Below are 26,550 nucleotides of genomic sequence, written 5' to 3' on the forward strand. Positions count from 1 at the left end.
ACTTGGCCGGGCCCAGGCGGGAAGCCCGGGTCCCGGGCGGGCGGGGTGGGTGGCCGGCCGAACTGGGGCCCGGACGGCCCAGAAATAGCAACAGGTCGCACGGTTTAGGGTTCCCTCGGTGCATCTCCCAGGCCCGCTTCCGGGTTGAAAGGCTCGGGCTCGGGCTGGTTGTTGGGGGGTTGTGCAGGACGTTTGTACGGCGTGGGGCTTCAAGTTACAAGGTACAGGTACACTGAGAGAGAGAGAGAGAGAGAGAGAGAGAGCGTGGTATAGGGTTACACGGCGCCACAGTGAAACGGTTATTTTTTTGCTTTGGTGATGCAAACCGTACGTGTTAGGCGTTAGGCATGCCTGGATTGAATGGGATGGGATGTGCGTGAGCGCTCACGAACTACCATAGGTTCATCATGCATCATGCCTTGCGGTATGCTGACCCTCTCTGGCTGCAGCTGGGTTGGTATGTACTATATGTTGAGGGGGACGGAGGAGGCGTTTCATGCTCCGGGATCCATCCCCTCCGGAGCTAGCCATGATGATGGCTCCTTCGCCCCGGCGGCGTTGGGTGCGTCAGTCCTAGGTAGGATACCTACTCTGTATGCTGCCAACTACTGAGGTACATGGTACACTGCTGGAGGAGGTGCAGGCTGGAGACGAAAGCCGGAAGCCGGGCCTGATGATGATAGACGGGTGACCCAACGTCTCAACGTCTCAACGACCCATCGTCCCACCAAGGTCCAGATTTCGGGTCGTGAAGGAAGGGGGGGGGGGGGGGGGGGGGGAACCGGCCCACGATGGCATTTCCCATTTCCCCCCCGTCAACATCACCATGACGTCTTGGTATCTGCCGGGTAACTACACGTGTATAGTACATACTAGGCACGCGCTCATAGTGAGAGGACGTAGTGACATGGGAACGATGGCCCATCCACCCGGCCGGGCTTTGAAACAGAGGGCGTGGCCCGCTGCACACGCCCCCTTCCAGAGACTGCGGTCTTGAAACAGTAGCGCATGTGCCACCCCGGTTCGCGCTTTGATTGGTGATTTCAGGTTTGAGACAGGCGCCGGAGGGGAACCTGGCGGGACCGTTCCGGCGGGAACCTCAGACGGGGATGAATGATTCGAGGTCTTTCGTATTTTATTTTTTGGAATGGCAGCATGGGCAAAAAAAATGTCCTCCAAGGGCCTTGCACACACCATGGCGGGAGGGAGGGCGGCGCTTAAATGAGCTCTGGTGTGGTGTACTCTACATACACCGCAAGAAGCTAGTTTTTTGCCGAAATTCTTGTCGGTCAATCATGCAAAAAGACGACCCGGCCCACGCGCGCCGATGGTGTGTGTGTATGGTGTGTGGCCGATGTGATGAGGCGGCTTGGACAGACAGGTTCCAAAGGATGCAGCGTGATCCGTGTGGGGTGTGTGATGGTGGTGATGGTGACGGTGATCGGGGTTGGACGGTTCGTTCGCCAGCCGTGGGGAACGGCCTCGAACCCCGAGCTGCAAATGCGACGGTGCTGTCCTTTGCGCCTCTTCGTTTCCTCTGTCTCCCGTTCCTATGTACTAGTAATGTACATAGAGCAACGCTCAAAACAAATCCACCTATCAAGACCTTCAACCAGATCCCCTCATCGGCGAGGTGATATCAGGGGGTCGTCTGGCAATATCCGATCCGAGAACAGGCCTGCGTTTGAGTCTGGTTGCGAGGGCGTGCCCTAAAAATCACCGCGCAGCGCGCTGCTCCATGACACGACCGTGTAAGCGCCGATGAGCCATCGACAGCCAATGCTGGATGGGCGACGGCCGGAGGCGAGGGAGGGTGTCCAAGCCGGTGGTGGTGGTGGTGGTGGTGGTGGTGGTGCTGCTGCTGCTGCTGCCCTGTCACCTGCGATTAGGGGCTGGCCCAGGTTCTATTTTGAGCTCACCATGGTCAAAAAGTCCATGGTCAACATGCGCCGCCTTCGAGGGTGCGCTCCGCAACGCTTGATTGCAGGGCTGCAGCGAGCTGGGATTTGCCCCCCCCTTATTGACAGAGCCACCGGGTAGACAGACCAAAGAGCCTCCAGACATGGTTAGGCCTGATGCCTACCCGCTCTCGGCATTCTGGTCGCCAGCATGGATCACCATCACCACCAAAGCGGAGCTGCCCGGGCAACCTCCGACGTCGACCCGGTGGTTTTGAACGGCCCTTTCTGGGCTGGTGAAGCGATGGTGCAGCCCCCGATGGGAACCGTTCGGGCCTTGTGAAAAGGGGGGGGGGGGGGTCCCGAGAACGCCAAGGACCCGGACGAGGATGCCAAAAGGGGGGGGGTCCGTTCGGGCCACCACCAAAAGCTGGAACCCGCTCTGACGAGGTGGCCTGCCCGCCCGCTGGGTGACCTGTGTTAGGTGTGTTACGGGTGTGCATAGGTTGACTGCCTAGGTCGGTAGGTAACTCCCGTCCGTGTGCACGCCCAGAAAGAGGCCCCAGAGACTGATGGACTGGACATGGCTGGGCCCAACAACCAACTCGGTAACGTTCGCCCGACCCTGGTCTGCTCCATTCCTCCTCCCCCCCTCCGCTCGCTCTCAAGGTCCTTCCCCTGTCAGCGAGGGGCCATTCTGAGAGAACAGGGATGCGCCCAGCCGAAGGCCGCTTTCTTTACAACTTCGACCTTGCCTACTCTGTACCATTTCATGTAACGAACCGCCTCCCCAACCTCTCTCCTCCTTCCAGCAAACCACCTCTGAGGTTTTCCCTCTTGAGCATCACCGCCGAACCTCCTTGTCTTGCGTCCCTCTCTCGACGTAACCACGAGCTTCGCGCCCAGGCTCCCTTCTCTTCTTTCGCACCCCGAAAGCTCGTCGCGTAGTCGAAGCCCAAAAGCGGGGCACTCGTCTATCCCCCCCCCCCCCCCTAAAAGTCCATCGCACCGGCTGCCATCCCGCATTCTTCCTCCCCATCTTTCCGTCCGGCCCCCCGAGCCTGTCGGCAGAAGAACAGCAGCCGCTTGCGACACCCAAAGGTACGTACGTGCATGTCTCATGTGTCTTGCCACCGCTCCCGGGCCGGGGTTCCTGTTCGCTCTGCGTCCGCCGAGAAGGGAGGGGGGGACGCATGCCCCTCTCTGCGCCGAGCCTGTTGTCCCCGAGACACGGCCCGACCTCTAGAGCTCCTCCGGCAGCGCTGTTCATCGCTGCCGCCAGGGCTTTCTCCCTCTCGGAGGCCCGTCCTCTCAGGATCGCCGGACGACGCAACGGCGCGCCCCGGAGACAGAAATGCGAGCCCTCGCATGGCCAGGGGGTGGGTGGGGGGGAAGCTCTCCCTCTCCTTCCGCTGCCCGCCGGACCCCTTGAACTCGGATCCTCCGCGCGACCCTGAACATGGCATGGCAGGCGTTTGATCGCCCGCTCGCCGTCTCCCCATTCCACATTCCCAACGCCTCAACCGCGAGGTGACATGCGGATTGATCCGTCCGAGAGCGTTCGATTGGGCTTCTAGAAGAGCCGTAAGCACAATGGATCCCTGCCATCGGACATCGGACTTTCATCCCAAGGGGGTTGAGGAGAGAGAGGGGCGGAGAGGGGGGAGCGCCTCGCGAACAACCCACGCAGTAACCTTTTGATCTCGCCAACTACGCAGCGACATTGCAGACCCCGGCCGTTGGGTTGTCTTGTCATATTTTCTCTCTTTCGTCGCCTTGTTGAGCCGCGGCTAATCCGAAGCTGTCTTGATTAGTTACCAGACAGGAGGAGCTCTGACCCCGTCTCTTTTCGCCCAGCGCCGGACAAAGAAATCGCCAACGCAGCCATCCTGCGAGGCTCATCTCGAAAAAAAAAAAAAAAATTGCTGGCGCCGTCGCCATCTTCAACAGCCTCGGAAGCACCGTTGGTGGCTGGAGTCCGCACCGCGCAATCTCGGCATACAAATACCAGCTTCCAGCCCGGGAACCCGGCAGGTTTCTGGAGCCCGACATCCTGCTCGGCCAGGAGAACCATCGTGCGTGCTAGCACAGCGAACCTTTCCCAATCGTTCATCCGCTCGGTCCTGAGACCGCCGCCACCATGAGCAACGCACAGAGGGGAACCCGCAAGATCTCGTTCAACGTGAGCGAGCAGTACGACATCCAGGATGTCGTCGGCGAGGGCGCTTACGGCGTGGTGTGGTACGTATCGAATCGCGGTCGTCGCCCGTTCCCGTCCCAGTCGTCCTAACCTTGCACCCTCCCCTAGCTCCGCCATCCACAAGCCGTCCGGCCAAAAGGTGGCCATCAAGAAGATCACCCCTTTCGACCACTCCATGTTCTGCCTTCGGACGCTGCGCGAGATGAAGCTGCTGCGGTACTTCAACCATGAGAACATCATTTCCATTCTCGACATCCAGAAGCCTCGGAGCTACGAGTCCTTCAACGAGGTGTATCTGATTCAGGTATGGCGCGGCGATTCCCGGACGCTTTTCTTTTCTTTCTCTTTCACTTGGGGGGAAGAGGCTAGGCTGGGTTGCTCTTGCTCACACCCTGGGCTTTTAGGAACTCATGGAGACCGACATGCACCGCGTCATTCGCACCCAAGAGCTCTCCGACGACCACTGCCAGTACTTCATCTACCAGACCCTGCGTGCCCTCAAGGCCATGCACTCGGCCAACGTGCTCCACCGCGACCTGAAGCCCTCCAACCTGCTCCTCAACGCCAACTGCGACCTCAAGGTTTGCGACTTTGGCCTGGCCCGCTCGGCCGCCTCGCAGGAGGACAACTCGGGCTTCATGACGGAATACGTTGCCACCCGCTGGTACCGCGCCCCCGAGATCATGTTGACCTTCAAGGAGTACACCAAGGCCATCGACGTGTGGTCCGTCGGCTGCATCCTGGCCGAGATGCTCAGCGGAAAGCCCCTGTTCCCGGGCAAGGATTGTGCGTCTTTTTCCGCCCCCTCTGCTCGTACAAGCGGCGGCATGGCCGGTTACTGACACGGCTGCGCGAAACAGACCACCACCAGCTCACCCTCATCCTCGACGTCCTCGGCACCCCCACCATGGAGGACTACTACGGCATCAAGTCGCGCCGCGCGCGCGAGTACATCCGGTCGCTGCCCTTCAAGAAGAAGGTTCCGTTCCGCACGCTGTTCCCCAACACGTCGGACCTGGCGCTCGACCTGCTCGAGAAGCTGCTCGCCTTCAACCCCGTCAAGCGCATCACGGTCGAGGAGGCCCTCAAGCACCCCTACCTCGAGCCCTACCACGACCCGGATGACGAGCCCACCGCCCCGCCCATCCCCGAGGAGTTCTTTGACTTTGACAAGCACAAGGATAGCCTCACCAAGGAGCAGCTGAAGCAGCTGATCTACCAGGAGATTATGAGGTAGAAGTACAAGGACAAGAAGAAGGGATATGGTATGGTGATAGAAGCGAGTGTGGATATGAGGTGAGAGAGAGAGAAATGTAGAAAGAATGGGATGGCGATGGATTTCGAGAGCACATGGGATGGGAACAGGCGGAGAGAGCATGATCTCTCGGGGACTCGTTGGCTCGGGCGGGAGGTGAATGGGATAACGAACGTCTCTCCACGTTTCGGAAGCGGAGATGGGCTGATTTGGTCTTGATGTCCTTCGTCGTCCAATGTTCCCTACATTTAGAAAGTAATTGGAGTTGTCACCAAGAGAGAGAATGGGGGGGGATGCTTTTGTTGCTCCGTTATGCGTCAAGTGAAGCAACCGATATATTATACCGATTATACCGTGAGGTTATACCATTATAACCTTTGCGATTCCAATGCCAAGGGTGTGTGTTCTGGTCGATGTATACGCCTATATTCTTTGCTCTATTTTTTTTTCTTTCTTTCGCTGGGTATCTCGTAACACTGCCCTCGTTACGTTTTTTGTATGTTGTTCCCGTTCTTATCGCTATGAAGGAAAAAAAAAAAAAAAAAAAAAACCATGCCGCCCCTGTGTCCATTTGTTCTGCCTGTTGTCCCAGTCCCCCAAGATATGAACTCCGGAAGAAAGAAATAGGAAAAGAAAAAAAACCAGAGAGAGAGAGAGAGAGAGAACAAATGAAAACAAAAACAGCCTGCCATGCTACTGCTGAGCCTCACCGCATCCCGGTTCGTCATCGTCGTCATCAGTTCATCATCATGATCCCATGCGCTCCGGGGAAAGGGGGGAGAGGGCCGTCAAGCACCAATCACCCACACCTCGACCCCTAGCACGCCAAACTTCTCGCCCTCCTCGCTCAGGGGCTCGTTGCCGAACGTCTGGCTCGTCGCCGAAACGCCCCGCTCGAGGCCGTCGTCGAGCCACAACCCGAACTTGCCGTCGCCGGCGCCGAGCGACAGGAAGTGGGTTTCGCACAGCATGTAGTACTCGTTGATGCCGGAGTAGGGGTAGGCCTTGAACCGGATGGACTGGTGCGACTGCTGGTGGGGCGGGTCGTTTTGCTGTTTCTCGGAGGGTGGTTGTTGTAATTGGTGGTGGTTCGCTGTTGTTGTTATTGTTGTTGTTTCTGTTGTTGTTGTTATTGCTGTTGCTGCTGTTGTTGTTGTTGGCGTTAACGTCGCCGAGGCAGGGATGACGGACGCCCGCCAAAGGAAGCACTCGCCGGTGCCAAAGTACTTGGGTGCCGGATGCGGATGGTCGGAGAGGTACGCGCCGAAGATCTGAGTTGAGAGGAAAGAGAGAGAGGCTCAAGTTAGCTCGGAAGCCCCCCCAACAAAGACCAACAGGAAAGAAAAAAGACCTACCCCGCCCTCGAGATCCTTGACGCACAAAACAAACCCGACCCTGACCCCCTGGTACCTTGCGCACTTCTCGTACAGCGTGGCCAGGCTCGCCCCGTCCTGCTCCAGGCTGTACACCAGCTTCCACTCGTCCACGATGCCCAGGCGCGCCGGCACCATGATGCGGATCTCCTCGGCGAGCGCCTGGGTCAGCAGCCTCGCCTCGGGGCGCGCGTCGTCGGCGAAGCCCACCAGCTGCACGGGCTCGAGCGGGGGCGGGCGCATGGGCGACTCGGAGCGGTCGCGCCGGCGGCCGTGGTCGCGCATGGCGCTGCTTCTGTTGCTGCTGCTGCGGGGCGTCGACAAGGCGTCGGAACCGAGGCGCTTGCGCTCGGCGGCGCCGTCGGGGTGGAAGGTGTAGGCGTGGTGCGGCAGCGGGCCGTGGGGCGTCGGGGTGAGGGAGGCGGACGAGGGCTCGCTCGAGAAGCGGCGCATGAAGCCACCCCAGAGGCTCGAGACGGACGAGGTGAGGAAGCTGGACGAGGTGGGCGAGATGGCGGGGTCCGTGGGTGGGGTGGCGGGGCGCCGGAAAGGGGACGATTCTGGGGAGGAGGAGGAGGAGGAGGAGGAGAGATCAGGTGAAGGGCGGCGCGAGCGGAGGGGGCTGGTGAGGGCTTGGGTGAGGTGGTAGGCCATGGTGGACGGAGGGGACAGAAACGAGGACCGGCGGGCGGTTGTTAATTGGTGGCGTATGCAGGTACGTAGGATACAGCCTAGCCTACGCTCGGGTTGGTGGGCGGGAGACAGAGAGAGGCTATGATGGACTTGTGCTAAAGATCGCTGGGCTCACCGCCATCAATGAAGACCGATTGGCGGGCGATGATGAAACGATACGCATCCAATGTTCACAAGGGGCAGGGTTTTTTTTGGTGGTTTTGGCAACCCTTTGAAGGGGGGGGTGGGCTACTTCTCGTCCAGCAAGAGATGTCAGGCTCCAAGAAGGTTCCCCCAGTCGATCCCATGTGTTGCATCACTCTTTGTTCGAGATCGCACTGTGACACGTCCCCCGGCCCGGCAAGAGATGCGCTGAGCCTGGAGGGGCAACCGTTACAAGCCGCCCCCCGGTGATACCTTGGCGGGCCGCCTGAGCCACCTATCCTCCGTGCACGTTAGGTAACGGTTAGGTAACTGGTGGGGCTCGTCGGGTACCTGCACTGTGGTACGTGCGCTGGCCAGGGCTGCGACGACCGCCCAGGCGCTGCGCGAGCCGGCATCCACCGAGAGCCGGCCTCTTGGGCTCCCTGGAACGTGTAATGCCAAGCACTGCAAACGTCTTGGTTGTCTCACATGTTGGATCCTCCGGGCATGAACGGGCCTTGGACTTTTGCGTTCTAGACCTATCGTGGCCTCTTGGGTTTGCCCACACCAATCAGTCCTACAAGACAGTGAGTGCGCTATGGCTGCTGCTGCCGCTCCTCTGGAAAGTCCTGGCCAAAGCACAGAATACCCTGCCAAACACCCTCCGGCGTCGGCTGCTCAGCGCAGACGTCGGGCTGGTACCCGAGCGTCCGGGCCAGGTGATCACGAGTCGTCGGCCCAATCGTGGCGATCAGCGTGGCGCTGTCGGGCTGCTTCGGCTTAGCCTTGCCCGTGGCCTCGTCCATCAGCCCCAGGACCTTGAGCATGCTGTCGCAGCCGCTGGGCGAGAACACCACCACCCATCGCCGCGGCCGGTCCGCCGTCTCTTCCAGCCGGCGGGCAAAGTCGTGCCCGAAAGACGGCAGCTCGGCCGTCCCGTAGACCGTCACCTCGTCCACCTTCCACCCCGCCCCCGTCAGCACCTTGGGGATGATGTCCCGCCGCTTCTCGCCCACGAGGAACAGCAACGGCGGCTTGACCTCGCGGTCCTTGTACCACTCGGCGTAATGCTCCAGGATGAACGGGGCCAGCTTGTCCCCGATCCCCGTGTGCTCGCCAAACACCTGGAGCGGGGGGGACTGCGGGACGGCCTTGAGCGCGCGCGTCGTGGCGGGCCCGACGCTGTAGACGGGCACGTCCTGGAGGAACGGCCACCGGTCCGGCTCCTCGCCTGCGGGATGCTCACCTTAGCGGGTATGGTCGACGGCCGGGAGAAGGCGACAAGCAGCCTCACCTCTCCGTTCCTGCACGAGGCTGGTGAAGGCTTCGACGGCGCGCTGGGACGTAAAGATCAGCCCGCCGTACGCGCTGCCCTCGGCGGTGCCGATCAGGCGGTTTTGCAAGACGTGCCGCACCCGGGCCATGCCGTCTTCGAGGAAGCGATGCTCGAGCACGGGGACGAAGATGGGGTCGAAGCTGGGCCCCCGGGGAGGAGACGAAAAGAGCTCCTCGTAGGCATCGCCGGGGACCGACTTGGTTTTCAGCAGGAACACGGGGGTGTTGGAGGCCATGGTGCAAGCGCCTCGACGCGAACGGGCGCAGCGCGGTGATGTGCGATGCCAGGCGTGGTGAAGAAGAGGACGAAAAGGGACAAGCCCCATCTGCGAGCGCGGGAAGCTTAAGCTCGATTCGATCCGGTGCCGGGCTTCCTTATCGATAAGAAACATCGGCGGCTTTCTTGGATCGGCCGTCCCGGAGACCCAGCACGCTCGCTCGGTTGCTACTACGCAAACCACCAACAAGCCCGGAACAGCCTCCACATCATGGCAGCCGACAGCACAGAACCGAAGCCGGCGCCGGCCGGCGATCCCGCCGCGGACAGCGCCGCCGCTGCGGGGACTGGGACGGAGCCTCCCAAGAAGTTCCCCAAGGGCGTCGTCCTCGGCAAGGACGGGAAACCGTAAGTCAGCTGCGTGTCCGAGCATGCCGCAGGCATGCCGCATCGCCGGCAGCCCCATGCTAACCGCTTCTTCTCCTCCGAGCAGCTGCCGCACATGCACTTCCTTCGCCTCCTGGGCCACCCAAACCAAATCCGCCCTCAAGGCCTCCGCTCCCCCCAAAGACTGCCCGCCCGACGTGGAACAGCTCGGCCGCAGCACCTGGACGCTCCTCCACTCCATCGCCGCAACCTACCCCCCCACCCCCACCCCCAAGGAGCAGGCCGACCTCAAGAGCTTCATGCACCTCTTCTCCAAGCTCTACCCGTGCTGGGTCTGCGCCGAAGATTTCCAGGCGTATCTACGGAAACAAGAGGTCAGGACGAGGAGCAGGGATGAGTTTGGGAACTGGTTATGCGAGGCGCACAATGAGGTGAACAGGAAGCTGGGGAAGCCGACGTTTGACTGTTCCAAGTGGGAGGAGAGGTGGAGAACGGGGTGGAAGGACGGGAGGTGTGATTGAGGCGCGGGAGGGGTCGGGGCGACGGCTGTTGAACCATGGGATATACCAGAGCACACGAGGACATGGCGTGCGTTTGTGTTGTGTATAACAGCGGCGATGTCCGGACGGGTTAGACGGCGTTTGGTATGGTTTGCTATGGGTCGATCATGTCGACATGGGTTGGGGGGGCCTTCAGGCAGCGAACCACCTCCTCTTGGAATTTTGGACTGATTCGTCCAAGACGAGAAATCAAAGACGCACAGCCTCCGGGCCGGATCGTGCAGTATGGAGCCAGGCTTCCTGCGTACACCGCAGCCTTGATTCTGTTGTGCTCTTTTGGCAACGTCTCTTCAAACGCAACCATCGGACGATGTTCCCTCCATCGGAGCTGAGCACGCTTGCTATCGGCATCGCTCAGGTTTTGCCGATGATGCCGGAACCGATGGGTGACGGGCGTTTTTGCGCCCGGCTGATGACATCACCGCGCGTGCCAGCGGGCTGCTCCAGACTCATCGTCTTGCATGACAGGCTCCGGTGGCCTACTGCGGTACACCTGCAGGACCGGCCTTTCCCCCCCGAGCGTAGCTTATGTTGAAGAAGCCTATTTTGCCAGTGGGCAATCGCCACACCTCGAGGTCGATCGCTCTCATAGATCTGGTAGCTACCTACTACGTACCTTGCCGAAGGTACCTTACGTAGGAAGGAGGTATGGCGGCCGGCAGTGCCGGCGGGACCCAAGCTACGTCACCGACTGGACGTCGAGCTACCTTTCCCCACCGCGGGACGATCTAGAATCATAAGGTATCCGGTAGGTCAGGAGAGAGTGAGGAAAGGACGGGGAGGTCAGGAGAGCGAGGATGAAGCCCGAGCTGCTTCGATAAGGTAGGGTTAGTCGGTATACTCGTAGAATATATGATGCTCAGTGCTCCCCCCTCCCCCAGGGGATGGTTGATGTCGATCACAAGCTGCCCCATGCACCACCAATCTTGCTCACGATACCACGCCTCACAATACACACCACGCATAGCAAGCCCTCTGTCCAATCGATCGCCACAATGTCAAAGAATATCAGAGAGGAGGGCCTGGAAAAGCCCGTCGACGTCGCCGAGTACCTCTTCCGACGGCTCTACGAGATCGGCGTTCGCTCCGTCCATGGACTGCCCGGTGACTACAACCTGGTGGCTCTGGACTACCTCCCCAAGGCCGGCCTCCGCTGGGTTGGCAGCGTGAACGAGCTCAATGCCGGTACGCTCAAACCTTGCTCCCCGACGAGGCCGCGTTCGTACTTACAAGCACCGTTTGCACACAGCCTACGCCGCCGACGGCTACGCCCGCATCAAGACCATCTCGGCCCTCGTCACGACGTTCGGCGTGGGTGAGCTCTCCGCCATCAACGGCATCGCCGGCGCCTACGCGGAGCACGTCCCCGTGGTGCACATCGTGGGCTGCCCGTCCACCGTCTCGCAGCGCAGCGGCATGCTGCTGCACCACACGCTCGGCAACGGCGACTTCAACGTCTTTGCCAACATGAGCACCCAGATCTCGTGCGACACGGCCCGGCTGAACAAGCCCTCCGAGATACCCTTCCAGATCGACAATGCCCTGCGCGAGTGCTGGATCCGCAGCCGGCCCGTCTACCTCATGCTGCCGACCGACATGGTGAAGCGCAAGGTGGAGGGCAAGCGGCTCGAGACGCCCATCGACCTGAGCGAGCCGCCCAACGACGGCGAGCGCGAGGACTACGTCGTCGACGTGATGCTCAGGGCCCTCCACGCCGCCAGCAACCCCATCATCCTCGTCGACGCCTGCGCCGTCCGCCACCGCGTGCTGCCCGAGGTGCACGACCTGGTCGAGAAGACGCGCCTGCCCGTGTTCGTCACGCCCATGGGCAAGGGCGCCATCAACGAAGGCCACGCCACCTACTCGGGCGTGTACGCCGGCACGGGCTCGCACCCCGACGTCGCCGCCCGGTTCGAGGCCTCGGACCTGGTGCTCAGCATCGGCGCGCTCAAGGGCGACTTCAACACGACCGGCTTCACGTACCGCACGTCGCAGCTCAACACGATCGACTTCCACTCGGACCACTGCAAGGTGCGCTACTCGGAGTACCCCGGCGTGGCCATGCGCGGCGTGCTGCGCAAGCTGGTCGAGCGCGTCGAGGTGGCCCGCCTGGCCCGCCGGCCGTCGATCCACGTGGCCAACGAGGCGCAGAAGCGCCGGGACCCGTCGCCCACGGTGACGCAGGCGTGGTTCTGGCCGAGGATCGGCGAGTTCCTGCGGGAGAACGACATCGTGGCGACGGAGACGGGCACGTCCAACTTTGGCATCTGGGAAACCAAGTTCCCCCGCGGGGTCACGGGCGTGACGCAGATCCTGTGGGGGAGCATCGGGTGGTCGGTCGGCGCGGCGCAGGGCGCGGCGCTGGCCGCCAGGGACGCCGGCGAGGACCGGCGGACGATTTTGTTCGTCGGCGACGGCTCGTTCCAGCTGAGCTGCCAGGAGGTGACGACCATGGTGAGGCACAAGCTGAAGGTGACCATGTACGTTGTTGCGGACGGCGTCCTCCTGTCCATCAAAAGAAAAAGAAGAGAGAACGTCTCTGCTGACACCCGCGCGCTCCAGCTTCCTCATCTACAACGAAGGCTTTACCATCGAGCGCTACATCCACGGCATGGACGCCGAGTACAACGACATTGTGCGCTGGAAGTACGTTGACGTGCCCACCGTGTTTGGCGGGACCGACGAGACGGTCCGCAAGTTTGTCATCAAGACCAAGGACGAGCTCGACGCCCTCCTGAGCGACAAGCAGTTCAACGAGGCTTCGGGCTTGCAGTTCGTCGAGGTGTGGATCCCTAAAGAGGACGCGCCGAGGGCGCTCAAGCTCACGGTGGAGATTGGGGCCAAGAACAATGCAAAAATGGAAGATTGATGGAAGACGAGGCGAAGGTGAGTGAAGGTGGTGAGGTTGTGTTTTTTATACGTCGGATGGCCAAGGACGATACAAAAACGGATCGTGATACTACGAGTATAGTGACGCGGATGCGGGCTGCTGGCTGGGTTTGGTATGTTCCAATAGGCCGAGACTAGATTGCACCCTCGGCAAGATATTGTAATGATATTCTGATGAACGCCATTTCATGGTTCATCGGAATCATGTAATGGTTTTCGCTTGTTATCGACGCTGTTGTCCCTGGTTGTTGTGTGTGTGTGTGTGTGTGTGTGTGTAAAGTAAGGGGTCGAAAACACAACGGAGAGTGCACGTGACTCCACACTGGTATCCTGAAAATACGCCCCCCGAGCTCATCGAGACGCATTACTCATTCACACCGGATAGCCCATCACCACCACGTATTGCTCACGCAATACTCCACAACAGAAACCTCCGAGGCCAATTGGCTGGGTAAAGGAGAGCTACGTGATTTGCAAGTTTCCAAACGGCTGTTTCAACGACCGGGGAGCCATTGACACTCATCTTACCGGTCCTTCTCAAACCACCCGGTATCAGCTCTCCACCATGACAGAGAACGGCAAGCGGAAAGATGCCCCAACCGCCGGGAAAGACCAGCAGCGGGCCAAGAAGAAGAAGGCAGGCTCCGGACATTGCGTCTACGCCCATCATGACCTCGTTGGACCGACGCTGACAACGGATCCCCCCCCTCGCAGACGGGCAACGCCGGCAAATGGAAGACGCCGCACCAGCTGGCCAAGATGCAGCTGCATCAAGACGCCAACCTCCAGCCGGGAGACACGGGCATCTGGGTGACGTGCGCCCGGCACCAGGAGGGAAAGGCAGCGAGAGAGATCGAGGTGCTCTTCTCCGAGGTTCGTTGCCTGTTTGTTCCCTTTGTCTTTCTCCGTGGGCAAACCCGCCCTCCTCCCCGTCACCAGGCGTTGCGAGCGTAGCAAGAGCGAGGCGCGGCAGGCTTACTTATCTTGTTGCTTTGCGGCGGTAGTACGCGGAGAAGATGTACGGCATCAAGTCCGTTCACGACCCCGCGCCCGGCGGCGGCGGCGGCGAGGGGAAGGATGACGACGGCGACGCTCTCGGAGGCGGCGGCGCAGACGACCTCGAAGCGGCCATCCGCGCCGAGGTGGCCGCGCTCACATCCAAACCCAGCTCCGCAGCTACCGGATCGTCGTCGTCCTCCTCCTCGAAAGACCCCAACCGCCTGACCCCGCTGAAAATGAACGTGGACTGCCTCCTCTTTGTCAAGACGCACGCCCCCATCGACCCCGTGGCGTTTGTGCGGCGGATCTGCGAGGACGCGCGCCGCTGCGACGAGATCCCCGGCTTGATGCGGTGCCGGTACGTGAACCGGCTCACGCCGGTCAGCGTCATGGGCCGAGCGACGGAGGCGGGGCTGGGGGAGGTTGCGAGGGAGGTGTTGGGGCCATGGTTCGATTTGAAAACGGGCGCTTCTGCTGGTGGTGGCGGTGACGGTGGCGCGGCGGAGAAGGGGCCGGAGGAGGGACGAGAGGGGAGTGGGGAGGGTCAGGCTGGGGTGGAGGCCGGTGAGGGGAACGGGGATGCGACGACGGCGGCGGCGGATGCTGCGCCGGAAGAGAAGAAGCCGTCTACGGTGGGTTCCCCTCTCCCGGCTTGGTTGCGCTCTCGTGATGAGACGGAGATGCTGACGGCACCTTTGCTTAGTTTGCGATCCGCCCGACCATCCGCAACCACAGCACTCTGAAGCGAGACGTGGTCATCAACACGATCGCCGGGCTCATCAACGAGGACCGCCACAAGGTCAACCTCGGGTCCCCTGACAAGGTGATACTGGTCGACATCCACCAGGTAAGCCGCCCAACGGCGGAGCTTCAAGCCCTAGTCCAAGCCCCCGCCCCCCCCAATCCCCGTCCCCAAACCTGCTCTGGAGCTTCCCGGCTAATATTGCCGTTCTTGGCAGAACGTCTGCGGCATGAGCGTCGTCGATGGCGACTGGGAGGATCTCAAGCGGTACAATCTCACGGAGCTCTACGGCCAGGGGAGGAAAGGTGCTGCTACGTCGGGGACCACGGGCGAGACAGAGAAAGCATGAAGCGCAAGCGCTGGAGCGGAACAGACACGCACACGGGGCTGCAGCGCGAACAGCCGCAGTACGCTAAAGGTATCGTGCCACACGAGATGGTATGGCCATGGGAAAATCCGCAAAACCACCACCTACAGTATGTATGTACATACCCGGCCCTGGCCTGGCCTGGCCTTTCGTGATTGGATTCGCATGTGGTTTTTTGGGTTTTTTTTTTTGCGTTGCGTTTTGCGTTATCGATGCCACCGCGCATGATATTCTCGCTCGACGTTGGAAAAACCATGCACCAGAATGCAAGCGTTCTGCAAGGGCCGACGCTAAGCCCTATTTCAGATATTTTTGACGAGCTGGCCCGTGTGTCAGAGGCAGAGCGATTCCCGGTTCGTCGAAGCCGAAGCTTGCGGGGCCGAGGTTCCAGAGCTGCGGGACCCGTCGTGCGGCGGGAGTCTGGGTCGGCGATCAGCCGCGAATTTGGCGAGCGAGCGACTACGATAGTTGCATGCTTTGTGTCCGCACACGTCCATCCAGGGCCTTTTGGCGGGCATGCGCATGATTCGGCTTGCGAATGAAGCGTTCAGGCACCCAATGACGGCAATGCCTTGCGCGAAGGGCAGCGAGATGAGGAAATCGTCTTGGTTATGCTGGGTGCCCTCTCCAAGGAGGGTTCTTGAAACTGGCTGAGGTGCGTTGGTGACGGCGACACGGCGCTTGCATCGGGGATCATGATATGCAAGCGCAAAGTGCAGCGCAGCAAAGTTGCAGCCAAAACGGAAGCCCAAGACTGCCGGCGCACTCCCGTTCCCGCGTTCTGCTCGACTGTTCAAGCCCGAAATGGACAAGCGCCCCCACCCCCCACTCGAGCTACACAGTACCCTCCAGTTTCCGGGGTTTCGCCTAGGCCTGCCCAATCACAAAGAGCCCGATTCGCTTGTGCCTGCGTTTCTTTGGTGTCCGGGGCGGGGACCTGGGAACCTCGCTGGGTTCGAGAAAGTCACCCCAAAACGTCGTCGATGCCACCCACCTTTGGGGGCCAGCATAACGTTACAACAACATCCCTCCTTCTCGGATCGCTGGCCGAGTGCGAACGGTTTCCGGCGGATAAAACAAGACCGGAATCATCCGCTGGCGTCATACACCAGGTTAACGTTACACTTTACAAGCACAACCCACACCAAGCAGGTCATCGGGGCTGTCGGGCTTGAGGCGCCGCCCTCTGTTGCTCTCTCTCGCTTGCCATTGCCCATCCCAGCCTGACCGCCTTGGGGAGGGGGGGGGTTTGCTTTGCAGCGGGCTGGGTTCAAGATCTGCCCAGGAATTAACCGTGCCGACCGAGGATTCTTGATCTTCCCTGACCTTCCTGATTCGATACCATGGGAGAAGAGGCTGGATGGAGTGGGCGGACAGAATGGACCAGATGGGTTCAAGCCTGCCATTCCATGATCCCAAAGGAGACGACATCTCGCAAAAACAAAAGTCCAAGTGCGGACGGGACGTGGATGCGGGGCCTTACTTGCTGGGGTGCGTACGGTAGTGTAGGTAGGCTAGTAGTGGATGTACTGCGTATAGTATGTACATATGTAAAAGAGGGCCCGTGGTACCGAACGGCGGTATTCCGCCGCACAGGTTGATCGAGGGCCAAGCCTGCGGCCTGGTTCTCAAGTCCCCGATGCTAATTCCGAGAAAGGTCGCGGCGGCCGCAGGTTGGGGGGGAATGGTTCAGGGAACAGGGCCCATTTCCCAGATCGGCGTCCATGATCCCCACTCCCTCCCTATCACAACACATGGATGCCACAGAACCACACTCGCGTCTCACAACTGGCATCGGGAGTTCGACGGAAGGGGGGGGGGGGGGGGGGTGGCGCTCGCTCGCTGTGTCCTCCTATTTGTTCTGGTCGCGGCTGATGGACATTCCCTTTCCACCCCCATGCTGGGACCAGCGAAAGGCCGGCCCCCCAGGTTAAACCAATGTTTAGCGCAGACACCCCTGAGATGTCAAAATCACACATGTCCATGTTGATCTGCCTCTTTTCTCGCTACACGGCGCCCGCGATTCGTCCGTCACGCCCACGACTCCAGGAAACCTCCTCTTGGCAAAGAAAAAAGGTTGCCGTCAGATGTAGGGCATGCTCTCTCCATTCTGTAATCTTGTCTTTGCTGGTATGGCCTGTGGAAGCGAGCAGCGGGAAGACGCTCCCCGTTGATCGTCCCTCCTGTTGTCCACGCACACAAACGACGCTTTCGTCGAGGTCGGATCCATCTCGGAAACCACCACGGCAACGCCGGACTCATTGTTTCTCCACCACCGCTGTCCTTGATGCAAAGAAACCTGGTCTTCGGCGGCCAACCCGCGCTCTGACTGAGCCTGTGCTCAACGAACGGCATCGGAAACATCCATCAGCCCGGGCGTTATGCTGCTGCCGGTGGGTGTACCATACCGTATCGATCTCTGACGCCGGAGGATGCCGTCATGTCCGTCCGCGTTGATCTCGCCTGTTGATATATCCTACGAGGAGCCAGCTCGTCCGCTCGGATTGCCTGATCCCTTGACGAGCGATTCTCTCCGAGCGGTAACGGTACGTTACCGCATGCATACCAGGGCCCCCCTTTCGACGCTACCTGCGTGCTGCTGCTGCCACATGCAGAGGCACGGCCTGGCCTTCTCGGCTTCGTCCCCGAGCTCCTGGAGATCGCTTGTTTTAACCCATACCGTTGCTAAGCCGCCCGGCTTGCACGGGACCCTGCAGGCCATTACGTTCGCTTGGCCACTTACTCGATGCTCGGCATATATTGATACGCGAGGCCCACGGCGCCATTGTCACCAGTGTTCTCCTCAAGGTCAGACAGCGTTTCTGACCGACTCTTTGGACCAGCCCAGGCGAGGGAGAACCGGCACGGCCGTTCGCCATGTGCCGACCCCTCTCCGAGGTCTCAGATGAGGCCCTAGCGGCCCAGCTCGGCCCGGCGCTTCCTCCGGGCGCCTCCATCGACCGACAGACGCTCAAGCTTCTCCCGTCGACCCGCCAGCAAAGGCTCTTCGAGCTGCGTCTTTCCACCGGCCAAACGCTCCACCTCGCTCTGCCCGCCGTATCCTTCTTGAGGCCCCAAAGGTCTGAGCAGGACCTGCTCGAATCCGAGGCGTCGACGGTGCGGTGGATCCGGGACACTCTTACCAAGCAGCGCGCTCCTACCCCTCCGAGAGAGGACCAAGAGCCAGGCTCGCCCTCACCACCCTCCCCAGACGCTCCCATAACCGCCGAGTCCTTGCCGGCGCTGCTTCCGACCCTCCTCCACTACATCCCCGCTGCCACGTGCCAACTCTCGCCCTCCGCTGTGTACGCACCAGTCCGCGGCACCCCGCTCTCTCTCCTTCCTACACCGCCCACCCCCGCCGCCCGCGAGACCATCGACCGACAGGTGGGCCAGCTCTTTCGCAGCTTAGCCACCCTCACCTCCCCGACGGGCCGCTTCGGACCGCTGGCCACCATCATCGGAGCCCCTACCGCCACACCATCTCGCCGAGCATCTCCGGAGGGAAGGATATCAGCATCAGCAGCACCAGGGACGCAACCTACCGCACAACGGCCGCCGCCGCCGCCGCCGCCGCCGCCACGTCTCCCCAGAGTCCTTGTCGAAGGCGGGCTATCGGCCACAGGCGGCGCGGCGTCATGGGCCGTGGCGTTCCATTCCATGCTTGAAGGCGTGCTGCGCGACGGCGAGGACATGGCCGTGGTCATGTCGTATGCGACGATTCGGAGGCATGTTAGGCGGCTTGGGTACATGTTGGACGAGATTACAACGCCAAAGTTGGTGATTGTGGACGGGGCGGAGGATGGGAATGTGCTTATTGATGATACCAGGGAGGAAAGCCAAGGAGGGAGTGGAAATAAGGAGGCTGTGGAGGAGATGTCAGCAGAGGTAAAGAACGGGAACGGGAACGGGATACATGGAAAACAAAAGGAAAAAGAGGAGGAGGAGGAGGAGGAGGAGGAGGAGGCAGAGGAGGAAGAAAAAAAGGAGAAAGAGAAGGGTGTCGACAAGGACGCTGCGACCGAATCTCTACAAAAACAGCAACAACCCGAGCCACCACGCGTCGCAGGCCTCCGCGACTGGAGTCGCGCCGTCTTCGGCGACCCTCTCCTCGCCACCGTCTTTAGCGATCCTCATCTCCCTCCTCCTTCCGCAGCCTTCATCGCCGGCCTCAGCGGCGCCAAGGCATCCGACCCAAGCGGCACCAACGCCGCCAATCTCCCTTACCCCCTCCCCGAAGGCGGCACCATCGAATCGCCCTCCACCGCCTACGTCCGCATCCTCCTCTACCAGGTCTACCACGCCGTGGCGCGCATCGTGCGCGAGTTCTACCGCCCGCGGTGGTCCCAAATCGGACAGCCCCCGCGGCAGCAAGAGGGGCGATGGGCCGGGGGCGTAGGGGGTAGCGGCGGCGGCGGCGGTGGTGGAAGGGTGAGCGGGCCCGAGCTGGAGGCGAGGAGGAAGTTGAACGCAGTGCTCGATCGGCTGGCGGAGGTGCCGGATGATGTCGGGGCCGTGATTGGGATCGTTGGGGGGAGCGGGGCGACGGGGAAGAGGGGGGTGAGACAGCGGCCGGAGGGAGAGATGAGCCCTGCGAAGAGGATTCGAGGGGATGAGGAGTGATGGTTCCCTATGTACTGTAACGGCCAGGCTGCGTCGGCGGAAGAAAGGAAGGGGAATGGTTATGGGAGTGGGTGCTATGTATGTTAAGCGATTTTTTGAGGGGGTCCGGGATGGGCGTTGGGCGCATGATTTTGGGGGTATACCACTTGTATGAGACGACGGAGTCATTAGAACGCGAAGGATCAGCATGATATATATATATATATATATAATATACGGTCTTCCTGTCAAGATTGCCAGCGCCGTCGGCATGGCGTTCATGTTCTCTGCTCCTCATCTGGGTTGCCCTCGTCCCGTGGCAGCTTCATGCCCATCAGCCCCAGCAGGTTGCTGGCAGGACCGGCCATGCCCGCTTGGGTCTTGAAGCTCTCCAGTAGGTTCTTGGCGAGGTTGTAGTCGATGTCGACCGAGCCGTCGCTGTCCTCGCTGCCATCCTCGTCTTCTTCCTCATCGTCAGCGTGGTTCCTTGCCACGGCTCTCTCCCCCTTTGATTGCCCTTCGCCTTTGTCTTTGATCGCCGAGGTGCCGACGACCTTGGGCGTGCGGTCGAGCTCTAGCGCACCCAGCCCCTTCAGCTCAGACTCCATCTGCTCCATCATCTTACGGATCTCCTCGTCTTCATCCTCTTCATCCTCCTCCTCGCCTACTTCTGTCGACGCCGCCGCCTTCTTCTTGCCCTTTACGTCTTCCTTTTCCGCCGGCAGGCCCATCATCTCCCGCATCATCCTCGCAAACTGCTCCTCGTCAAAGCTCACCTCCTTGTCCTCGTCCTCGTCATCGCTCTCGTCCTCTTCGTCCTCGTCGCTATCATTGTCGCGATCCATCTCGTCGATCTCGGCTCCATCGATCCCCGCCGACTCGTCGTTCAAAAACGCCTCGAAGCGAGACACGATCTTGCGCAGGTCCGCCTGGGCCGCGGCGTCGCCAAACCCCCCGGTTCCGCGGCTGCCATTCCCCGCCAGCTCCTTTTCGAGATCCGCAAAGTCGATATCCATCCACGAGTCATCGTCCTCCCTGTCCATTCCCTCCCACCGGGCAATCTCGGCGTCGGACGGCAGGGCCGCGTCGCCTCCATCCTCGGCCAGGTCCTCCAACAGCAGCGCCACCTCGCGCACGAGCCGGCTGGCGCTGCCCTGGTCGCTCGCCTGCCTGACGAGGAGCTCAAAGCCCGTGGTGAGCTTCATGCCCAGGTCGAGCCGGGCCAGTGCCTTTGCGGCGGCCGTTGTGGCGTCGGCGGGGGCGGCACCGGGCTCAGCCGCCCCGGCCTCCCCCTCCGCCTTGCGCATCACCTCCCTCCACGCGACCGGCGGCGGGGAGAAGCGTTGCGACTTGAGCTGGGCGTAGAGCGTCTTGGTGAAGCGGACGCTGATGGTGACGAGGTCGGCCGGCGGGAACGTCAAAGTGGAGGACGAGGACGGGGAGAGGAGAGGCTTGAGGGACTTGGGGTCGCGTAGATAGAAGGCTTCCGTCGCAGGGGCGACGGCGTGGGGACGGGAATGCAGAACGTAGGCGAGCTTGCGCGGGATGGTGACCCGGGCGTGGTGGAAGAACGTGGCGATGTGGCCCGGGTACTTTTCGAGGCGGTAGAAGGCCTCGGCTTCGACGAGGGGGGAGTGGACAAGGGAAGAGGGAGGGGTGGTTCGGATGGTGTTGACGGCTTGGGGAAGAGTGAGCGATTTGGAGGAAGTGGTGGTGGCGGTATCCGAGCCGTCGAGGGGGATGACGAGGAGCTTGCCGTCGTGGATCCAGACGCGGTTGGCGTCGTTCTCTGGGGTGAGCCACTTGGGAGCGACCTTGGCAGCCTCAATGAGAAGAAACTCGCCGTCGCTGTCGGAGACGCGGACCCAGAGGTTGGAGAAGGACTTGGTGAGCTCGCGGAGGAGGTAGACGATGAGCCACTCGTCCTCGACGTTGTCGCCGTAGTGGGTGGCACCATAAAGAAAGGGGAGGCCCAGGCCTGAGCGAGGGTGTTGGTCAGCATCTTTCTCATTCGACTCAGGGGCAGTTAAGCCAACACACCCTTCTGGACCTTGGTGTCGAGCTTGAAGGGGTCCTTCTGCCAGATATAGTCTGGGGCGATCTCGGCCAGCTTGTGATCCGCGGCTTTCCGGATGGTTTCCAGACTGGGCAGGCTGCTGTCTGACTTGTCCCCAATGACAAAGAGCATGTACTCGACGCAGTCCTCGGGGAGCCTCATGCGGAACCCGTCAAAGTCGTCATCCCCTGGACGGGGCTCATTCGCCGTGTCCATGATGTGGTATCCCAAGGGGGGGGTTCAGTGCTGGCCTACGGGAATGCTCAACGAACACCTGGAGGGAGATACGGGCTAGAAACAAGAATCATCAGTCGTCTTCAACCACCTCGAGCTTCTCGGGTCATAGGTAGCCCCAAAGCCTCGTTCTATTTCACTGTACTTCCAAGTTAGTATGTTTTTGTTTGGTGAGGTGCTGAGACGAACGGCAGGGATGCAGTAGGACCGTCTCCCGCTATCGATAACTGCGGGGCCCTTTGCAACGGTGGGGGTTCCCTGAACGGACAGCAGGCACCTGCAGAACTAGGCCCCCGCTGTAATTTAGCGCGACCATGTCAAACGCGCATTGGTTGACGTCGTTTACAAAGACGACGCGATCTTTCTAAGAGGCCCCCCATCGAGACGCGACGCACGTGTTTCTTGGCCTCTTCGAGTTTCTGTTTATTTTTATAGACACCATTTTCTGTCGGCTTCTTTGTGATCAGGTGTCTTTGTAGCCGCCAGGTCTTGACAATGCCCGGGAGGACGTCCGACGGCCTGACCGGCCGCTCCTCCAGGAAACGCGGTCCCCGCGACGATGTCAATGACGACGCCGACGTGGTGGAGGCCCAGAGCTCCAGCTCAACCCTGCGAACGGAGAAGGTAAGCAAGGACCTTGCCCCAAGCACCCCAGAGGTGCCGTTCTAGGTGCTTACAGCATGGACAGCGGAAGCGAGTCCGCCTTTCCGACGCCGTCGACGTTAGGGGGGAAGACGGCACCGAGCGAGATTACACGCCCTCCGACGATGAAGCCGACGACGGCGAAGCAGCCCGGCCAACGCCCAAAACGCCCCCGAAATCCCAATATGAGCTGATGCGAGACAATAACTTCGAACACCTTCGCCACGAGGTGGTCGACGACCAGCGGGCAACCCAGCGGCTCCGGGCCCGCACCGGCCTGATGGGCGAGAACGCCATAGCCGAGAACGGCATCATCGAGAGCGTCACCTGCGTCAACTTCATGTGCCACGTCCGTCTGCACTGCGAGCTCGGCCCTTTGCTCAACTTCATCGTCGGCGAGAACGGCAGCGGCAAGAGCGCCATCCTTACCGCCATTACCCTCTGCCTTGGAGGAAAAGCCAGCTCGACCAACCGCGGAGGCAGCCTGAAGAGCTTCGTCAAGGAGGGCTGCGAGCGCGCCATCCTCACCGTCAAGATCAAGAACAGGGGTCAGGATGCCTACAAGCACGACATTTTCGGCGACTCGGTGATCGTGGAGCGCTCTTTCACCAAGTCAGGCGCCAGCGGGTTCAAGGTCAAGTCGGCACAAGGCGAAGTCATCTCGACCAAGAAGCAAGAGGTCGACGAGCTTGTTGAGTACTACGCCCTCCAGGTGGACAACCCCTTGAACATCCTCTCCCAAGACAATGCCCGCCAGTTTCTGAACGCGTCCACGAAGGCGCAAAAGTACAAATTTTTCATCGAGGGCGTCCAGCTTCAGCAGCTGGATAACGACTACCGCCTGATCGCTGAAAACCTCGAGCAGATGGTGGCCAAGGTTCCCGACCAGGAGGAGTACGTCAAGTACACCCGGGCCCAGCTGGACAAGGCTCAACGCCGGGCAAAAGAACTCGAGGGAGCTCAGGCGCTCCGCGAAAAGGGCGGCACGTTGCGGCTCCAGATTCTTTGGAAGCAGGTGGAAATGGAAGAGGATGAGGTGCGCAAGAGGGCAGAGGCCCTTCAACAGGTCGAGATCGCCCTGGCCCAGGCGCAGCATACCCTGGAGGAGCAGAGCCGTCAGATCGGAGCGCTCGAGGAGAAGATCGAAAAGGCCCAAGAAGGCATGGAACGCGTCCAGGAGGATCAAAAAGAGCTTGGCAAGGAGCTGGACATGGCCAACGAGGTGTACGCCAAGCGCTACCAAGAACATCAGGAGCTCTTAAGACAGGAACGGTCGGCTCACGAGGCCCTGCGGGACCAAGAAAGGGAGCGCAAAGACCTGAAGCAGAGAATCGCAAAGGAAGAGGAGCGCCTCGCTGCGACCACCGGCCCGGAGCACGCCGCAGCGCTGCGGAGGCTGGAGGAGGCCAAGGACGCCGTGAAGAGCCTGGAGAACGCCATTCAGGAGAACAAGGGCCGGATGCCGGAGCTCAAGGCCAACGAAGAAGCGGCGCAGCAGGCGCTTGCCGAGACCGATGCCACCCTCAAGGGGAAGCGCCAGGAGATGAGCAACATCGAGAACGCCATCAGGGACCTCGAAAGAGGTCAGGGCGATGTCTGGAGCGCGTACGAGAGAAACATCCCGCAGCTCGTCAAGATGATCGCCACCGATGCGCGCTTCGAGACCAAGCCGATCGGCCCGCTCGGCAGACACGTCCGGCTTCTCAAGCCCGAGTGGTCCGCCATCCTGGAGCAGACGTTCGGCAAGAACCTCAACGCCTTCATCGTTGCCAGCAAGCGGGACGAAAAGATCCTGCACGACATGATGCAGCAGCTGAACATCCGCAACTCGCCGATCATCATCCGCAGCTCGCACTCGCTCAACCTCACGGGGAAAGAGCCCGACCCGGAGTACGACACCATCCTGCGGGCCCTCGAAATCGATAGCCAGATCGTCCGGGACCAGCTCATCATCAACCACGGGATCGAACAGGTGATTCTGGTGCCGGACCGCGTCAGAGCCCAGCAGATCATGTTCGAGGACGCGCCGCCGCGAAACGTGGAGGCTTGCTTGGCATTCCACGACGGGAAGCGCGGTGAAGGCCTCCGTCTGGGCAAGAACATATCGACGACTCCCGTCCGACCCAATCTGCACCAGAAGCCGCGGATGAAGACGCCCGCCGAGACCCAGGTCGCCATCCGCAAGGAGTCGTTGCAGCACATCCGGGCCGAGTTCCAACAGGTCGAGGCCGAACATCGTCGCCGCCAGCAAGACTATCAGCGCTGTCGCGCTGCTGTGGAGCAGCTCGACAAGGATCGCAAGAGGCTCGAAGGCCGGCTCCGGGAGGCGCAGAAAGCGCAGGACAAGTGCGAAGAGGACCTCGACAAGTTCGAGGGCTCTGATGATCGCCTTCGGAACTACCAGGAGCGCCTCGCGGAGGTGGAGAGCCAGAGGGAACATCTCGGCACCCAGTTCGGCGAGCTGTCCTTGAGGAAGGAAGAGAAGGCCGCCGAGGTGGCCGAGGCCAAGAGCAAGGTTGACGAGCTGAGCGTGATGCTGAAGGACCTGGAGGCGCGGTACAAAAAGTACGAAGAAAAGAAAACCAGCGCCAGCGGCGTGCGTGCGTTGACCGTTGCCGAGAAGAACAACACGGTCGCGAAGCAAGCGGAGCTCGCCGAGGCCAAGAGGCGCTACGAGGAGAAGGTGAAGAGGCAGGAGCTGAGAGCCCAGGAGAGGATAGCGTCTGTCGTTGCGCTGCAGAACGGGTGCGAAGAGCGCGTCCACCCTCCGGAAGGCGTCAGCTACGAGACCCTCGAGAAGCAGTACGAAGACATCTGTGCGCTCATCGAGCGCATCAAGAACAAGGCGGGCGGAAACGAGCAGGAGATCTACGCCATCCTCGCCAAAGCCACCGAGGAGTACAAGAGGGCCGCCGCCGAGCTCGAAGACACCAAGGCCATCAACCGCCGGATGCGCGAAGCGCTGACCTTCCGCCTCGAGAAATGGCGCAAGTTCCAGCGCTACATCTCGTCCCAGTCCCGCGCCAACTTCATCTACCTCCTCAGCGAGCGCGGGTTCCGCGGCAAGCTGCTGCTCGACCACGAGGCCAAGTCGCTCGACCTGGTGGTCGAGCCGGACCGCACCGAGAAGCGCGCCGCGGGCCGCAGCACCAAGACGCTCTCGGGCGGCGAGAAGAGTTTTGCGTCGATCTGCCTGCTCCTGGCCATCTGGGAGGCCATGGGCTCGCCGCTACGATGCCTGGATGAGTTTGATGTGTTTATGGATAACGTGAACCGGGCGATCAGCACGAACATGCTGGTGAGTTTGACTGACCCTTTCTTTTTTTTTTTTTTTTCTGCTTGTTGGTGTGGAGGAAGGCTTGCGCTGACGACCTGGGATTCGTATTCAGATCACCGCCGCTCGCCGGTCCGTCAATCGGCAGTATATCTTTATCACACCCAACGCCATCGAGGGCCGCACATCGTTAGGCAGAGATGTCAAGATTATTCGGTATGTTCCGAGGAGATAGGTCCTAGCAGCGAAGGGCTGTGGTTGCTGACGTTGTTCTCTCTAGTCTTACCGATCCTCGCCAAAGGACACTGGCTGATCACTAGCGCTTGCTTCATGAGGTCATGCCTGATTCAAGCATTCCTTCTTCTGTTTGCTTATTGTGTTGACGATATCCTGTATGCCGCTTCTAGTCATGAGGGTTTTGTGGTCGGAGGCTTTCGGCGTTGGAAAGGGGGGAGGGGAGCGGACCGGTCTGTTTGGGAGCTTATTGTCAGGTTTGATATAGGTATACATGTATTTGTGGGCCTGAGTTTCTTGTGCGGATAGCTAGCTGGTTTGTGGGGGGAGGTGGTCTGTCGGTCATTTGGATACAATGAACAAGTGTGTCGCAATAGACCTTGCCTGGCGAAATTGCGTTTGTACTCAACACGCTGTATCTACATTACACGCACAACAGAGAGAGAGAGCGAGGGAAGTAGCAGATAGTG

At 60.7% G+C, this 26,550-nt stretch overlaps 9 protein-coding genes across 9 annotated transcripts; 6 read left to right on the forward strand and 3 right to left on the reverse strand.

The window, feature by feature from the left end:
* Positions 1 to 4,038: 4,038 nt before the first annotated feature.
* On the forward strand, positions 4,039 to 5,335 carry VTJ83DRAFT_2990 (uncharacterized protein; the record flags this gene model as incomplete). Its single annotated transcript, XM_071009321.1, has 4 exons — positions 4,039 to 4,139; positions 4,207 to 4,402; positions 4,503 to 4,884; positions 4,959 to 5,335. 4 exons carry the CDS (start codon positions 4,039 to 4,041, stop codon positions 5,333 to 5,335), a joined length of 1,056 nt encoding a protein of 351 aa, XP_070866871.1.
* An 806-nt stretch (positions 5,336 to 6,141) lies between these two features.
* VTJ83DRAFT_2991 (uncharacterized protein) lies at positions 6,142 to 7,380 on the reverse strand (the record flags this gene model as incomplete). The annotated part of the gene is made up of 2 exons (XM_071009322.1): positions 6,142 to 6,624; positions 6,709 to 7,380. The coding sequence occupies 2 exons, from the start codon at positions 7,378 to 7,380 to the stop codon at positions 6,142 to 6,144; spliced, it is 1,155 nt and encodes a 384-aa protein (XP_070866872.1).
* Positions 7,381 to 8,138: 758 nt separating this feature from the next.
* Positions 8,139 to 9,113, reverse strand: VTJ83DRAFT_2992 (uncharacterized protein; the record flags this gene model as incomplete). The annotated part of the gene is made up of 2 exons (XM_071009323.1): positions 8,139 to 8,773; positions 8,837 to 9,113. 2 exons carry the CDS (start codon positions 9,111 to 9,113, stop codon positions 8,139 to 8,141), a joined length of 912 nt encoding a protein of 303 aa, XP_070866873.1.
* Positions 9,114 to 9,365: 252 nt separating this feature from the next.
* VTJ83DRAFT_2993 (uncharacterized protein) lies at positions 9,366 to 10,002 on the forward strand (the record flags this gene model as incomplete). Its single annotated transcript, XM_071009324.1, has 2 exons — positions 9,366 to 9,502; positions 9,588 to 10,002. The coding sequence occupies 2 exons, from the start codon at positions 9,366 to 9,368 to the stop codon at positions 10,000 to 10,002; spliced, it is 552 nt and encodes a 183-aa protein (XP_070866874.1).
* Positions 10,003 to 11,036: 1,034 nt separating this feature from the next.
* VTJ83DRAFT_2994 (uncharacterized protein) lies at positions 11,037 to 12,910 on the forward strand (the record flags this gene model as incomplete). Its single annotated transcript, XM_071009325.1, has 3 exons — positions 11,037 to 11,226; positions 11,291 to 12,521; positions 12,604 to 12,910. The coding sequence occupies 3 exons, from the start codon at positions 11,037 to 11,039 to the stop codon at positions 12,908 to 12,910; spliced, it is 1,728 nt and encodes a 575-aa protein (XP_070866875.1).
* A 585-nt stretch (positions 12,911 to 13,495) lies between these two features.
* Positions 13,496 to 15,020, forward strand: VTJ83DRAFT_2995 (uncharacterized protein; the record flags this gene model as incomplete). Its single annotated transcript, XM_071009326.1, has 5 exons — positions 13,496 to 13,567; positions 13,645 to 13,803; positions 13,935 to 14,561; positions 14,633 to 14,776; positions 14,889 to 15,020. 5 exons carry the CDS (start codon positions 13,496 to 13,498, stop codon positions 15,018 to 15,020), a joined length of 1,134 nt encoding a protein of 377 aa, XP_070866876.1.
* A 2,895-nt stretch (positions 15,021 to 17,915) lies between these two features.
* On the forward strand, positions 17,916 to 19,661 carry VTJ83DRAFT_2996 (uncharacterized protein; the record flags this gene model as incomplete). Its single annotated transcript, XM_071009327.1, has 1 exon — positions 17,916 to 19,661. One exon carries the CDS (start codon positions 17,916 to 17,918, stop codon positions 19,659 to 19,661), a length of 1,746 nt encoding a protein of 581 aa, XP_070866877.1.
* Positions 19,662 to 19,918: 257 nt separating this feature from the next.
* On the reverse strand, positions 19,919 to 21,912 carry VTJ83DRAFT_2997 (uncharacterized protein; the record flags this gene model as incomplete). Its single annotated transcript, XM_071009328.1, has 2 exons — positions 19,919 to 21,618; positions 21,681 to 21,912. The coding sequence occupies 2 exons, from the start codon at positions 21,910 to 21,912 to the stop codon at positions 19,919 to 19,921; spliced, it is 1,932 nt and encodes a 643-aa protein (XP_070866878.1).
* Positions 21,913 to 22,425: 513 nt separating this feature from the next.
* On the forward strand, positions 22,426 to 26,166 carry VTJ83DRAFT_2998 (uncharacterized protein; the record flags this gene model as incomplete). The annotated part of the gene is made up of 4 exons (XM_071009329.1): positions 22,426 to 22,554; positions 22,619 to 25,870; positions 25,962 to 26,062; positions 26,127 to 26,166. 4 exons carry the CDS (start codon positions 22,426 to 22,428, stop codon positions 26,164 to 26,166), a joined length of 3,522 nt encoding a protein of 1,173 aa, XP_070866879.1.
* Positions 26,167 to 26,550: the final 384 nt, after the last annotated feature.

Source organism: Remersonia thermophila, chromosome 3 (assembly GCF_042764415.1).
Source record: "Remersonia thermophila strain ATCC 22073 chromosome 3, whole genome shotgun sequence".
Classification (NCBI taxonomy): Eukaryota; Fungi; Ascomycota; class Sordariomycetes; order Sordariales; family Chaetomiaceae; genus Remersonia; species Remersonia thermophila.